This window comes from Urocitellus parryii, chromosome 15 (assembly GCF_045843805.1).
Source record: "Urocitellus parryii isolate mUroPar1 chromosome 15, mUroPar1.hap1, whole genome shotgun sequence".
NCBI classification, from domain to species: domain Eukaryota; kingdom Metazoa; phylum Chordata; class Mammalia; order Rodentia; family Sciuridae; genus Urocitellus; species Urocitellus parryii.
The window spans coordinates 57,860,493-57,875,387 of record NC_135545.1 but is presented as its reverse complement, the minus strand read 5'-3'; the positions used below and the strand labels follow the sequence as shown (position 1 = coordinate 57,875,387).

General features: G+C 55.5%; 1 protein-coding gene across 1 annotated transcript in view; it reads right to left on the bottom strand.

Annotated features, from left to right (window-relative positions):
• Nucleotides 1-1,815: 1,815 nt before the first annotated feature.
• The window catches only part of Spire2 (spire type actin nucleation factor 2), a 28,656-nt gene continuing 15,576 nt past the window's right edge, over nucleotides 1,816-14,895 (bottom strand). Inside the window, exons 4-15 of the mRNA XM_077793143.1 lie at nucleotides 13,951-14,031; nucleotides 13,711-13,875; nucleotides 12,817-12,903; nucleotides 12,348-12,471; nucleotides 11,646-11,815; nucleotides 10,878-11,067; nucleotides 9,850-9,965; nucleotides 6,467-6,601; nucleotides 6,297-6,364; nucleotides 3,240-3,267; nucleotides 2,574-2,689; nucleotides 1,816-2,206 (exon numbers count right to left, since the gene is read on the bottom strand). Coding sequence (XP_077649269.1) covers nucleotides 1,984-2,206; nucleotides 2,574-2,689; nucleotides 3,240-3,267; nucleotides 6,297-6,364; nucleotides 6,467-6,601; nucleotides 9,850-9,965; nucleotides 10,878-11,067; nucleotides 11,646-11,815; nucleotides 12,348-12,471; nucleotides 12,817-12,903; nucleotides 13,711-13,875; nucleotides 13,951-14,031 — 1,503 coding nt within the window. The 3' untranslated portion in view covers nucleotides 1,816-1,983. The remainder of the gene's footprint in view (nucleotides 2,207-2,573; nucleotides 2,690-3,239; nucleotides 3,268-6,296; nucleotides 6,365-6,466; nucleotides 6,602-9,849; nucleotides 9,966-10,877; nucleotides 11,068-11,645; nucleotides 11,816-12,347; nucleotides 12,472-12,816; nucleotides 12,904-13,710; nucleotides 13,876-13,950; nucleotides 14,032-14,895) is intronic.

Below are 14,895 nucleotides of genomic sequence, written 5' to 3'. Positions count from 1 at the left end.
AGTTCAAGACCAGCTCAGCGACTCAGTGAGACCTTGTCTCAAAATTTAAAAATAAGAAATGGTTGGGCTTGTATTTCAGTGGTAGCATGTAGGAGGGTCCTAAATTAATTCCCAGCACCAAAACAAACAAATAAGTACTTTGCATTTGCATCTGAACAACAGGAAAGATATTTGAGAGCACCTCAGGAATCGGCCAGACCCCACCTATCTCAGGCTCAAGGGTGTAAAAGAATAAACTCATAGGAGAGCGTGCACGGCTTACACAGGGCCACACGGTCCAGGTGGGCCCTGCTACTGTTTGAGCTGGTGGCAGATCTTGGCATCATCTTTGTGATGCTGGTTTTGCAGGAATGCAGAATACAAGAGTTTTGGGGTCATGGCTCCCTGGCCACCAGGAGGTAAGCAGCTCTGCTCTGCCACATGCTGCGCACTATGCTGCTGCTTCACCACAGGCCCAGAGTGATGGGGCCGGACAGTGTGTGGCAGGGTTGGGACCCGAGCATGAAGCCCCAGAAGGGTAGTGTGTGAAGCTGCGAGAGAAGTTAAGAGATGCCTGGAGCATGGCTCATCTACCAATGAAAACTGCAGGCAGCAAGCAGAGCCAGCCCAAGAGAGTGCCCCTCTGGACTACCCATGGCAAAGCCCAAACCCTTTAGGGCCTCACCCACCCCCACCACATGCCCCAGGTGCCCGACGTGGAGCTACAGGACTCAGTGTTTGCCTGGCTGAGTTTTGGTCTTTCTTTGGTCTGATCCTTCTGTGGTTTTCTCCTACTCCTCCTCTTCAGAATGGAATGTCCACCCTGTACCATGGGTATACTGGACATATGTAACCAGGTCTGTTGTTTTTTTAAACAGGGGCTCACAGTAAAGGTTGGCCGAGTCTCAGAAGAATTTTGGATGTGTGCCTGTGTGCTAGGATTGAACCCATGGGACCCTAAGCACTCGGCAAGTGTTCTGTCACTAAGCTATTTTATTTTGAGACATGGCCTCGCTTAGTTGCCTAGGTTGGCCTTGAACTTGCCATCGTCCAGTCTTAGCCTACCAAATAGCAGGGATCACAGGCATGTGTGCCATACCTGCAGCATCTTGGACTTGTCAGACTGTCGAGACCAGGGGATTCTTGGAGACCAACTGAATGCATTTTGCATGGTGGGACGGGCACCTGCCTCTGGAGACCTGGGGTGGAGGTGGGTGGGGAGTCTGGATCTCAGGCGCCCCCCAGAGGCAAGGTGTGGAAGCTTTGGTTCCAGGCCCATGATGCTATTAATAGATGGTAGGGACTTCAGGAAGTGGGACTTCACTGGGGGACCTCTCACTCTGTTCCCTGGCCACCAGGAGGTAAGCAGCTCTGCTCGGCCACATGCTGCGCACCATGCTGCTGCTTCACCACAGACCCAGAGTGATGGGGCCGAGCCACCATTGAGTGAAACCAGGACCCAGAATAAATTGTTCCTGCTTTTAAGTTGTTTGTCTCAGATATTTGTCACAGTTGTGGAAAGCTGGCTGACACACCCCCTGGGGAGAGCAGAGACAGGCGGGGTGCTCTGCTCCACCTGGGAACCCAGGTGCCGTATCCCAGCCTGGACATCTTCCCGGGGAGGGAAAACTGCCAGTTCTCACTCTTGAGGTGGAGACAAGAACTGGAACAGAGGCCTGGAGCCCTACCACCTAGAGCCTTCTGCCCTCCCTTCTCAGTGAGAAAATCTATCCCTTCCCCTCCCTGCTCCTCCAAGGAGTCCTGAAAGGAAGCACCCGGCCAGGGTCTTGGAGGGAGCCTGGCCCCAAATGAAGGATGGGGCCAGGAAACCCTGTGTATAAATATATAGGCTGTGTGTTTATTATATAAAGGCATCTGGTATGTCTATGTCCATGCACAGCTCAGGAGCACGGCGGGCAGCCGGGCCCAGCACGGGGAGCAGAGCCTCAGCCTGGAGCAGGCTGGAGCCAGGTCCCTTCCCGGAGGCCTGGCCACCTTGGGCCATCACTGGAAGTCGAGAGTCCTGTTGCTGGGGACGTAGAGGGACTGAGTCTGGCGGCTGCGGCGCGGCGTGGCGTTGAGAACATCCACACTTTTGCGGCTGGAGCGCACGACGTGGGCCACGAAGCTGGTGCAGTCGCTGCAGACATCCTTCAGGGTGCAGCCGTGGGCGTAGATGTGGGGGAACTCCTCCTCCACACTTCGCCACTGAGGCCCCTGCAGGGATCTGGGCGGGTGGGGACCCAGAGGGGGCTGTCAGGCTGCGGAGCCAGCAGGGCTCACACATCCTGGGGGCCCTGCAGTCCCCTAGGCTCTCCTGCTGCCTGCCCCTCCCCTTCACCACCACAAACCCACAGAGACCTGGGGAAGCAACCTGCCTAGCCAAAAGCATCCCAGAAGGGCTCTGGACAGGAACTGGACCACCCCAGCTCAGTTTCCATCTCACCACTCTGCCTCCCCACCCCTCCAGAGCCATCTGAACTACACCTCCAGGGGGCGTCCTCACACAGGTGAGGCCAACCCCTGCTCCTGCTCCCAAGTCCCTGCAGAAGTCTGACCACCACAGACACCAGCACCCAGGCCAGGGAACACACTGGAAGACGTCTCGCCTTGGCGCCGTCGCGGTTTTGGCAGCGGGTGCCCTCTGAGGACTCTCAAAACCCAGTGTGTAGACAGGGATGTGTGCACACTTCTTAGAAGGCATCTTCATCTGCAACAGAGGGAGGCGTGGCAGGCCCCACAGGCCCTCCTTCCTGTCACACCCCAACAGTGTCTTCTGCTCCATGAGCGAGGACTTCTTAGGAGTGGGAGCTGTGCCCCTTTACACCAGGAAGGGTGCACTGTGAGCCCTGGACACAAGCGGTGTTCAACACCGGGGAGGAGGAAGTTGGCACTGCCGAGGGTGGATCGTGAGGAGGGTGTGAAAACAGGTGGGCAGAGGCCCTCCTCAGCGGGCTGGTCTCCAAGCTGAGGCCCACGGACAGGATTCTGAGCGACACTGTTCACCTGGGTGCATGCTGCATGTCACCGGGCCACAAATGCAACCACAGATCTGGGGAAGGCACTCCCAGGAAGGAGGCCTCAAGAGGGGCGACCTCCTCACATGGAGTGCTCACTGCTTCCTAAAAAGCCGAGCAGGCCTGGAAAGTGTGGGGCAGGGTCTGCCTGGAGGAAGTGATGGCAAGGTGCCTGTGGGGCTGGAGCGCTGTCCATGCCCATCCCAGCTGGGAGAGACCCTGCAGATCCTAGGAGATCCTCACCTTCATGCTACAGGAAGTGCAGACGGCTCTGGAAGAGAACAGAAGAGGCAGTGAAGAGGCCAGGAAGGCACAACTGCCTCCAGCCCCTGGGTCCCACCCCAGACCCTGCAACTACCCGTGCAGTCTGCCTGATGCCAGGTGGCTCTGGGCTTTCACGGTTCACTCCCGGCTCTTTCCTCCTCCTCCTGGTCTCCCACCCAGTGCCCCTCAGCCCCTCAGCTTGCTCCTGGTGCATCTGGCTGTAGTCTTCATGCATCCATACTGGGGTGTGCCAGACCCGCCTCACTGAGAAGCACCACCTAAGCACAGGCCTCTTGCTGAGATGCTGTTTCCAGCATCATTGAACATGCTTGTAGTCCAATGCCCCATGTTATACGGAAAGGTTTTCTTATAGAAGATTCAAACATCAGTGTTACCATTTACCCACCCACAGAGGTGATCTCTGTTAGCAATACAGCCTTCATCCTCCAGACTCTTCTAGACAAATAACACAATTATTGACAAATGGAAGTGAGGTACTGTGTAAGCTATTCTATAAAGATACACCAACATCTCTTCTCCATAGTGAGAGAAATCATCCAGACTCAGAACAATGGGCTATGCCCTCTGGAATGAATGTCCTACATTGATTTTTCCATCAACAAACCCCTGGGTTGGGGCTGCAGACTTGGCTCAGTATTGGAGCATTTGCCTAGCATGTGCAAGCCCTTGGGTTCCATCCCTAGCACCATATTAAAAAATAATAACAGGGGCTGGGACTGTAGCTCAGTGGTAGAGCACATGCCTAGCATGTGTGAGGCACTGGGTTTGATATATGTAAATAAATAAAGGTCCATCAACAACTAAAAAAATATTTAAAAAAATAATAACAGCAGCCAGACACAGTGATGTACACCTATAATCCCAGCAACTCGGGAGGCTGAGGTAGGAGCATCACAAGTTTGAGGCCAGCCTCATCAGCTTAGTGAGTCTCTAAGCAACTTAGCAAGACTCGGTCTCAAAATAAAAAATAAAAAGGGCTGGGGATGCGGTTTAGAGGTAATGGCCCCTGGGTGCAATCCCTAGTACCAAAAACTCAACAATACATTATCATTAATTTAAAAAAAATTTTTTTAGTTGTTGATAGATCTTCATTTTATTTCTTTTTTATATGTGGTACTGAGAATCGAACCCAGTGCCTCACACATGCCAGGCCAGTACGCTACCGCTGAGCCACAGCCCCAGCCCAGTTGTCATTAATTTTGTTTTATTTTTTTATTTTTTGTTTGCCTGGCAATCTCTGATTGGATACCAAGTCATTTTTTTTTCTGGCATATGTTTTGTTCCTTTTTATTTATTTATTTATTTTATGGTCCTGGTACTTGCGATCCTCCTGCCTCAGCCTCAGTTGCTGGGATCAGAGGTGTGCACCACCGCACTCGGCGATTCCCATTCTTCAGCTGTGTTCTGGGAAACAATGAAGATACTTGGATGCAGTTTGGTGCTTTCAGGTCTTTCCATAATGACCTGTCAGGCCCGGAGAAATGCCGACTCCAGTGACTTACTCTATACCTGTGGGGCAAGACCCGCCTGCCTTTCCGCCCCATGCTCCAACATCATGGCACTCCAGCGGTAGCTAGTGGACACCGACATGACACTTGGCCCTGAGTACCTATCGCTTTCCTTTAAGTCTGCAGGTGCCCCTGCCACGTGGTACTGGGAATCGAGCCTAGCAGGGCTCTACCATGGAGAGACAGCTCCAGCCCTTTTCATTCACGAGGATCACAGTATGTGCCACCCTGCCTGGTTGTTCCACTGAATCTTTGGGACACAGGTAAGCGGACACTTCTGTAAAGGGCAGGACAGCGAACATCTCAGATGTGGCTGAATGAGAAGTGCGTAAGTGCGTGGCTGTGGGTGTGCTCCGACGAGCTTTATTTACAGAGCCAGTGGTGAGCAGGTGGGCCCAGGGGCGGCCTGCCAGGGCCTGCCTTAGGATGGATTTGTCTCCTCGCACCTCTCCTCCAGCGGCTCAGGGAGACCTCTCTGGGGGCTTTCTATGCGCTGTGCCCTGAGGACTCCGCTGCCAGTCCTCCCTCCACCTCAGCCTTGCCTCCTGCCCCGAGGAGATCCTGGCTCAGACCCCAGACCTAGATGCTTCCTGTGTGTTGCCAGGACCCTGGAAACCACCGTTTCCCATTCCGCCATCTTGTTCCAGCTGGAAGGTGCCTGTGACCCCATCTGGGTTGAAGGTCAGAGCCTCTTGGCTATTTATGTTTAATTTAAATAGAACTCAAAATTCCATTCCTCAGCTACTTTTCCCCAAGACAACCATCTTCTGGTCTTTAGCCACAAGGAGGAGCACGGAGGGAGGAGGAGAGACCCTCACATGTGTCCTCCCGGCCTCGAGAAGCCAAGGAGATGCTGCTTCAGCACAGACGTGCAGACCTACAGGAAGGCTGGTGTCACGACACATGGGAATGGTGCTCCTGAGAAGAAAGGCCCACAGAGTTCCTAGGCCACCAGGAGGGTCCAGGGCTGACCCACCTGCCCACAGAGCCACCACGAACAAGCAAGTCAAGGGCAGACTCCCGCCCAGAGGGCCCCTGCGTGTCTGGCTAAGAGCCCAGGCAGCTTCCCACAACACCTGAAGGAAATCCATGCCCAAGAGACAAGTCCCTATTTCCACTGAAGCCCCTGCCTGCTCCGCCCAGGAAGCCCACTGTGGGAATCCATGGGGGGAGGCTGAGTCCCACAAATCCACCCCTAACAGATGCAAAGGGAAAATACCTCCTCAGTGGCACTGACCAGTCCCAAGGACTCAACATCCCACCATCACGTGGGCTGCCCACCGCAGGCCCACTCCTCTTCCTCCTTGTTTTTTTTTTTTTTAAGAATTTTTTAATATTTATTTTTAAGCTTTCGGAGGACACAACATCTTTTGTTTTTTTTTTTGTATGTGGTGCTGAGGATCGAACCCGGCCCTCACGCATGCCAGGCAAGTGCGCTACCGCTTGAGCCACATCCCCAGCCCTCTTCCTCCTTGTTAATTGGTAGCCGGGTGCACTGAAGGCTCACCTCTTGCAGAAGAGACAGGTGGGCGGCCAGGAGAAGAGTGGGAACTTGGCTCGGCAGCAGCAGCAGATCTGTGAGGGAAGAAGGCACGCTGGGGCTCAGCCGTGTTCACGGCCCACCAAGGTCCTGCCCACACTGGCCTGCCCCTGACCTCCCATCAGGAGAGATCCTACCTTCCCCCTCTTCAGGCTGCTGAAGAGCTCCTGGTCCTGGGCGAACTTCTCCATCTCGGCCTTCACCAGCACGCGACGCACACCCACCACCTCCTCCACAGTCAGGGCCAGGCTCTCCACGGGGTGCTGGAACTCCTGCACAGAGGGTCCTGCTCACGCAGCCCAAGAGCAGGGCCCCACCAGCTGCATCCCTTCCCTGGGGCCAAGCACTCTGTGGCTTTCTGAAGTCAGACAGCTCCCGCCTTCTCTGAGGAGGCTTTGCTGCAGCAAGGCTCCCCTGCTGGCTCTCCAGCTCCCGGTCCCCAGCCTTGGCTGCCCGTGCTCCCCAGCTCCCCAGCTGCCTGAAAACACACACCCTGGGCTGATCCACACCACCAGAGGACAGGCTGTGGTGCACGCCTATCATCCCAGAGACTTGGGAGGCTGAGGCAGGAGGATTGCAAGTTCAAAGCCAGCCTCAGGCAGAGAGAGGCGCTAAGCAAATCAGCCCTATCTCTAAATAAAATACAAAATAGGGCTGAGGATGTGACTCAGTGGTCCAATGCCCCTGAATTCAACCCCAGGTACCCCCTCCCCCCAAAAGACTGCCAGAGTCCATTTCAAATCTTCCTCCCCTTGGAAGTCTCCAAACTGAGCTCCCTTTCCTCTCCACTGACCACGCAGTAGGTGCCCTGTCCATCCAGCATGGCACAGAGTCAGCCTGATGCTACCTCCCAGTGCTCAGCACGGAACTCGTTGTGGACCTCACTGAGCTTCACTCCTCTGTCCATGGGGTGGATTTCAGCTCTTTTGAGGTAACATATATAAAGCCCATAGCCCGGTGCTGGGCACACAGAGCTCCAAAGGCCAGCTGTGTTCCCAGGGCCCAGCCTGTGAGTGCCAGAGACCGAGCTGGGAGGGCGTCCTGTCTGGGTCTTCAGCAGGCCGTATGGGGCTTCGTGGCAGGGGAGGGGATCTGGACCCTGCTTTCCTCTCCACTTGGCCTAGAGCCTCTGGCTTTGGGTCCAGGCTCTGTGCCCATTGCCATGGCCAGGAGTTCTGCTGTCAGGTCAACCATGGACTGCAGGCAGGGGAGGCACCGGGTGTGCCAGAGCAAGCCTGGCAGCCACCAGCTCTGATTTTGAGAGTCAAACTTTTCAGAAGCACTTCCAGAATGTCAAAGCTGAATCTTAAAACATGTCTCTGATTCCTGGACCCAGAAGTGGTTCTCAATTCTTCTCCCCTTGGGAACAGGCTGGACTTGGTGACTCACGTGCAAGGAATAGTGGAAGCATGTCTGAGACCCGATTGTCAAGTACACTGCAGCTTTCACCTGGCCCTCTCCTGGTCCACTTGCCTGGGGGAAGCAGCCACCATGTGGTGAGGATGCTCAGTGGTCCCCAAGGCTCTGAGTGGCATACCCCTATAGTGAGAGAAGCTGTCTGGGCAGCAGCTCCTGCAGTCCCCAGACAGCCTTCAAATGACACTGCAGCCCCTGCTGCTAACCCAGCTGCAAGCTTGGAAGACACAGCCAGGGCCCTGCTGGGCTGCTTCAGGATCTGACATTCAGAAGCTTTAAGGAATAACAAATATCGATTTTTTTCTTTTTTTTTTGGAGGGGGGCGGCGTACTAGGGATTGAACCCAGGAATGCTCTACCACTGAACTACATCCTAGCCCTTTTATTAATTTTTATTTTTACTTTTGGTGGGGATACCAGGGATTGAATTCAGGGGCACTGGACCACTGAGCCACATCCCCAGCCCTATTTTGTATTTTATTTAGAGACAGGGTCTCACTGAGTTGCTTAGTGCCTCACCATGGCTGAGGATGGCTTTGAGCTCACGATCTTCCTGTCTCAGCCTCCCTAGTTGCTGGGATTACAGGTATGCACTACCGTGCCTTTTTTATTAAAAAAAAAATATATATATATATATATATATTTTATATTATATATGTATATGGCATTGAAACCAGATATGCTTAGCCACTGAGTCACATCCCCAGCTCTTTTTATGTTTTACTTTGAGTCAAGGTCTTGCTAAGATGCTTATGGTCTCACTAAATTGCTGAGGCTGGCCTTGAATTTGTGACCCTCTTGTCTCAGCCTTCTGAGATGATGGGATCACAGGTGTGTGCACTTCATCTAGGCTGGCCTTGAACTGTGGTCCTCCCACCTCACCTGGGATTAGAGGTGTAGCTCTCGCACTTGGCAATAAATGTTAATTTTTTATACCTTTATTTTGTTTATTTGTTTTTATGTGGTGCTGAGGATTGAACCCAGGGCCTCACATGTGCTAGACAAGCTCTCTACCACTGAGCCACAACCCAGCCCATAATTTTTTTTAAATATTCATTTTTTAGTTGTAGGTAGACAAACAATCTTTATTTCATTTTGCTGTGGTACTGAGGATCAAACCCAGTGCCTTATGTGTGCTAGACAAGTACTCTACCACTGAGCCACAACCCCAGCCCCTAAATGTTAATTTTTAAAAAGCCAAATGGGGATAACTGTTTGGGGAGTAGGGTACTAGAGATCGAACCCAGGGCCTTGCACATGCTAAGTCATGCCGACCTGTTTATTGATTTATTTGTTTGTTTATTTTTAAAAAAATCTGGTACCAGGAATTGAACCCCACGCTCTTAGCCTCCCTAGTTGAGGGAATCACATCCCCAGCCCTTTTTACTTTTTATTTGGAGACAGGGTCTCACTAAGTTGCTAAGACTGGCTTTGACTTGCAATCCTCCTGCCTCAGCCTCCCAGGGCTGGGGTTACGGGCCTGTGCAGCTTGAGAAGGAATGTTAGTGCAGGAACAGTAACTAACCCCGAAGGGGCAAGGGTCACCGTCCAGTTAAAATCAACAGCACTGCTTCCTTTCACACAGAACACTCTTCAAAGCATTTCCACACCCATTCTCAGAGGGGTGTCTTGCTGCCAACCACACCCAGCACCCCTCCACCTGCCTGAGTGCCTCTGAAGCTCCGTTCATGCCTGTCACCTCGCTTGATAGAATCAGGTTGACAGGTCTGGGGCGGGGCCTCAGGACAGGGGTAGGCAGAATCTCTGCACCACCCTGCATCAGACTTGGTCTCTGCTGATAGACCGAGAACCAGGGAAATCTGGGCCAGGTCAGGGTCTCATCTCTCAGCATGTAGGTTACGCAGAAGGCCCAGGATGCAGCCTTCAGGGCTCACAGCTGCCTCAGCTCACACACTCCACCCTTGGGGTCACAGTGCCAATGTGCCCCAGCAGGGGGCAGCAAAGACCCATGTCCCAGACAGCACCAGCAGCACAACCGGAGGCTTCGGGGACAAGGCCAGACCCAGCCAGACCCCAGGAATGGAGCCTGGTGTTCAGACATCATAAAGATTCACTCCAGAGGTCCCCACAGGACCATCACTCACCAACCACAGGTGCCTGGCGTCTGGTGCAGAAGCCTCAAGTCTGTCTGCTGAGCTCAGGCTGCTGAGCTGGGGGGAGCTGGGATCCGGCTGGGACTGGACACTCACAGGACAGGAACCTGAAAGAACACAGGCCTGTGAGGGTCGCCTGGCGGAGTGCTGGTGGGAGGGCTGTGGGTGAAGGGGTGGTGTGTGCCTCTGTGGGCTAGGACGATCAAGTTGAGTCAAGTAGAAAGCATGTCCCCAGGTGGGGACCTGTACCAGGGTCCATGCTCTTCAGAGGCCCATGGGACCCTGAAGGGTCCTTCTGCTGAGCCCCATGACAAGCCACATTAAGCCCCCGCGGAGCAGCAGGCAGTCTGAGCACTGGCAGGCACACACCAGGAGGGTCCCCTGCCCACAGGTATGCTGGAGGCTCCAGGGCAGGGGAAAAGGGACAGCTGGCCGAGGAAGAGACCTGGGCAGCACCCGGTGTAGAAAGGCCTGGCCCAGCCTCCGACCCGGGAAGGGAATCATCAGGACCAATGGGTTGTCCCGAGAGTGGCCAGAAGGCTACAGGGCTGCTCAGGGGACCATGCAGGCCACCAAGAGGCCGGCCATCCCTGGGGGCCGACAACCCGCTACCTGACAGCTCTCAGAAGAACTAACCCTGCCTGGCTGCAAGCACCAGCCGATGCTCTGTGTACTCCAGCGGGAAAGGAACCTGTGGAATGACCCACATGCCTACGAGGGACTCTTCTGTCCACAGAGAGGACTGTGAGCTGGCTGGTGTCTGGCCAGGCAGCTTCCCTGCTGTGTGTCAGCCGCCGTGAGATACAGTGAGGCTGGAGAATCGAGTTCTTGAGGAAATGTTTTACAGTAAATGAAAATGTCCTCAAGTGAGAAAGGGTGTGTCAGCGGGAGATTGAAGGTCTTATTGCAAGCAGCAGCTCCTGTACCCTTGGGAGCTGCCTGCTCAGGACGGCCTGGGCCTGGGCTGCCCTGGGCAGATCTGAGGGGAAGGTCAGGCAGGAAGTGGGAGCAGCACTTGCCCTGGTCTCGGGTGCTGGGTTTCCAGGTGTGCACGCTGCCTGCTCGGGGCCGGGGTGGCTCCGTCCCTCCTGGGGGCTGTGTGGCTGGCTGCAGGCCAGAGGCCATTTCACTCCGGAGCTGGGCCAGGTCATGCTCCGAAAAAGAGCGGTCCCGTTTCAGCGCCACCTCCCCACAGGGCGACTCTTCCTCCTGCAGACACGTCAGATAGAGCCCTGCCCTGGCCATGATGCCCCCAGTGCCCTGCCCCTCCCTGACCGAGGCACCGGACCCAGGGGTGCTACGAGGTCCACAGACACCCTAGGCTGTCCTCTGCCCACTGCTGGGCTTCCCATCTACTGGGAAGTTCATAGCAAGTGCCTTAAAAACCTAACCCTCCCCTGAGGTCTTTGGAAAGTCCCGGAGATATGTACAGGAGAAAGCCGAGCCCACCAGGAGGACCACCACAGGAGTCATCTCCTGTCCCCTTGGGAAGGGGAGGGCTGTGGTCAGAGGGCAGCCAGAGTGACAGCTTTTCTTATCAACCAGGGACTGATGAGCCTGCTGGCCCCAGATGATGGGTCACATGTATTCTCAGCTCTTTTTTGCTGTGGGAAGAAGTGGTCCCAGGCCACTGTCCCAGCATCCCAAAGCTACTTCTGAGCTGCCAAGATGGGAAAAGGGCCCTAAGCCCCCCTGCCACCACTGGCCAGTAGCCCTGGCAGTGGATGCCCCCCCCCAGCTGAGCACTGTGGCCCCCTCTGGTCCTCAGGAGTCTCTGGGGCTCTGACCTCAGATGTGGTCATCTCCTCCATCTCAGCCAAGGTGGGTGCCTTGAGCAGGACGCGGGGTCGGGGGCGCTGCACACTGCTCCCAGCATCGGGAACGGACAGGTTGATGCAGGAAGTGGACTTGACATCGCCAGAACAGGCACTGAGGATACAGGGCAGAGAGCCGAACCCTGGGAGGCAGGAGGCCAGGCAGGGGGGACGTGAGTGGGGAGGAGGCGCACGGGACCCGTGCGGCCAGCCTGGTGGACAGGGCTTGGCTCAGTTCCCTACTTTACAGAACAGGAACCTGAGGGCTGGTCAGTCACTAACAAATTGGACACCCGACCCGAGGGGCAGTGCAGGCTAGCCTCTCAGAGGCAGAGAACCAGGACTGCAGATGGGCTCCACTCTGACCCGGAAGATCAGGTCTCAGACATCTGAATAAATGCCTGATTTTCCCAGACCCCAAAACTCCGGTTTTATTTTGGTTTCCGCCTAATTGTTGAAATCTATCATAGCAAAAAGTACAAAGTCAGGTCAAAACCCAGAGTAAAGTCAGGGCACCTGAACTTCACAAGGCCAGACTACAAACTGGGACGTCCTCTGCCCAGGAGCTCGCAGGGCCGACACCGACTCCTGATTAGTGGCGTCACCAGGGGAAGTGGGGGACTTCATCCAGGGCCGCCTGGGGTCTCTTCTCCCATCACCCCTCCCCTTGCTCACCACGGGTGCCCAAGCGCTGGTCCCCCACAGGGCGCAGCCTCCGCTCCTGCTTGATCTCTTCCAGGATCTTCTCATGCAGGGTCCTCTGCTTCTGTGGCAAGGGGCGCAGCCTTCTCTCAGAGACCTGCAGAGAGGACGAAGCACGAGGTAGGAGGGACTTAGACAGTGACAGGGGACACTCAGAAGTGGGGAGATACTCAAGGTTCACAGGACACAGGGCGCTAACTCTTGGCTCTCCAGGAAGGAGTGCGACCCAGAAGAGCTCTGCCGGCCACAGGCCTGGGGGGAGGTGACCAGCACCGTCCTCCTAGAAGGACGGAGGCCCGGGCCATGCCCAGCCTTCCAGCCAGGAGACAGGGAGCAGAGCCCACCCCGCGGTTCGGCAGAGGTATGCTCAGGCCCCCCTTGAAGGAGAGACACAGGACAGCAGCAGGTCTGGAACGCCCTGCAGGAGGCACAGCCTGGGCACCTGCTTCAGCGGAGGCCGAGAGCGGATGAAGTCCAGGATGAGCTCATGTGCATCCTTCTTCACTCGTGGAGGGATGTCCCCATCGACCTGCCGCAAAGAAGCCCCAGCTCAGACCGGGGCTGACCCGAGTTCGTAGGCATTGTCTGCTGGGGACTGGGGGGCACACTCAGCCCCTAACACAGCCTGGCCTTCATTTCTGACCTGCCTCTGACGGCATCGGCTCCCTGGGACCAAGCTGTCTCTAGGACAGGTACACGGCAGGTAGTCAGCTACCACCCCCAGTACTCACACCCAGCCATTTGATCGCTCTCTACCTGGAATTCTTCTAGAAAGGAGCTTGCTAGTACCCACCTCAAAGGGTTGTCACGGGAATGAATGAACCTGTTCGTTTAAAATTCTAAGAGTAGCTGGGTGCTGTGGTACTCGCCTGTAATTCCAGCAGCTAGGGAGGCTGAAGCAGGAGGATCACAAGTTCAAAGCCAGCCCTGCAACTTAGTGAGGCCCTAAGCAACTTAGCGGGACTCTCAAAATAAATAAATGAATGAATGAATAAATGAATGAATGAATGAATGAATGAATAAATAAATGGTGCTGGGGATGTGGCTCAGCAGTAAAATTAATGATAATCATAAAATTCCAAGAGTGGCATCAGCCCACGCCAGGGCTGCTGGGTGCTCCTTATGTGGAATAGCCCTGCAGCCTCAGTTCCAGGCCTCCCAGGCCATCTCCATATTCCCCATCTTCTTGGTCAAACTGTGTCCCCAACACAACATTGAGCTGTGGGGCCCGAGGGCCACACCTGCCTTATTCATGATCTGTGTGCAGTAAGGGGCTCAGTGTTCAGCCTAAGGAGCCAGGGCCCCCAGCAGAGTCGGGCAGGAGCTCGGCGCTCACCATGACCTTGCGCAGCTGGTAGTTCCTGGCGCGGATGTCCTGCATCAGCATCTCGAAGGGGGTGAGCTGGAACTCGGTGGGCAGGGGGTTGAACTCTTGCTCCTGCACCTTCTTGAGCTTCACCCCATGGCGCAGCTCCCGCATGAGCTGGACCCACAGCCGGGCCTGCCCCAGAGACAGACAGGGCCCTCAGCCTGTGCAGCCTCCTGGCACAGCCCTGGGGCGACTCTCCTGTCTTACCCAGTCTGTGTGTCCCAGGTTGTCCAGCTCCGCCAGCGGCTTCTCCACCTGAGGCTCATCCTCCCCCAGCTTCTGCAGCATCTGAGACCACACATCTGGTTAGTCCAGAGAAGGTGGGAGGTGGCAGACATGGGACAGGGGCTTCCTCACCACACGGCTACTGCTAACCAGCTGAAAGGGGACCCGTGGAGTCCTGACCCAGGCTGTGGGGCTCGGGACGATGTCTGGGAGAACCACGCTCTCCACCTCGGAACCAGACAGGTACCTGTCCGTCAGCTCTAGGTGGCTCCTTCTGGGCAGGGGCTGGTGAGAATCTAGTACCCATGTGGCACCTCCTCCCGTCTTCCCCACACACCCCAGGGAGGTGTGGCAGGGGTGGGAGCCAGGATCTCAGTGCACACAACACCTCCTCAGGGGCACCTGGGCCAGCTATGGCCCACGCCTTCTCCTGAGACATTCACAGCTGCTCCTCCACCACGATCCCCACGGGAGGCCTCATGGAACCCAGCACCTCAGACCTGCAGCTGGACCTGCCACAACATGGCACAGGCTAGGTCCTCAAACTGTTTGAGCAGATGGTGGTGGGTGCAGGCCAGTGTGGTTGCCAGCAGGTACGGGGCGGGGATCATTCCCAAACCAGGAAAAATGCCAACACCATGGTGAGGGCCAGGAAACATCCTGGCATTAGGGACTGTCAGGTGACTGTCCTGGGCTGAGAATTTGGGGAAGGCTGCTAGACAAGCTGCTTGGTTGCCCTGCATCTCAGTGGCAGCCTGACTGCTCTGACTCCCCTGTCCTGGAGAAGCATCTGCCCTTCAGCCCACAGCCACTCTTGACCAAGACAGAACCGGTTACCCTGGCTGCACCCCAAACTACTTGCCAAAAGGCTCTGAGACACTCTAGGAAGTACTGCCAACTCAGAGAAGCACAAGGCATGCCATTCTG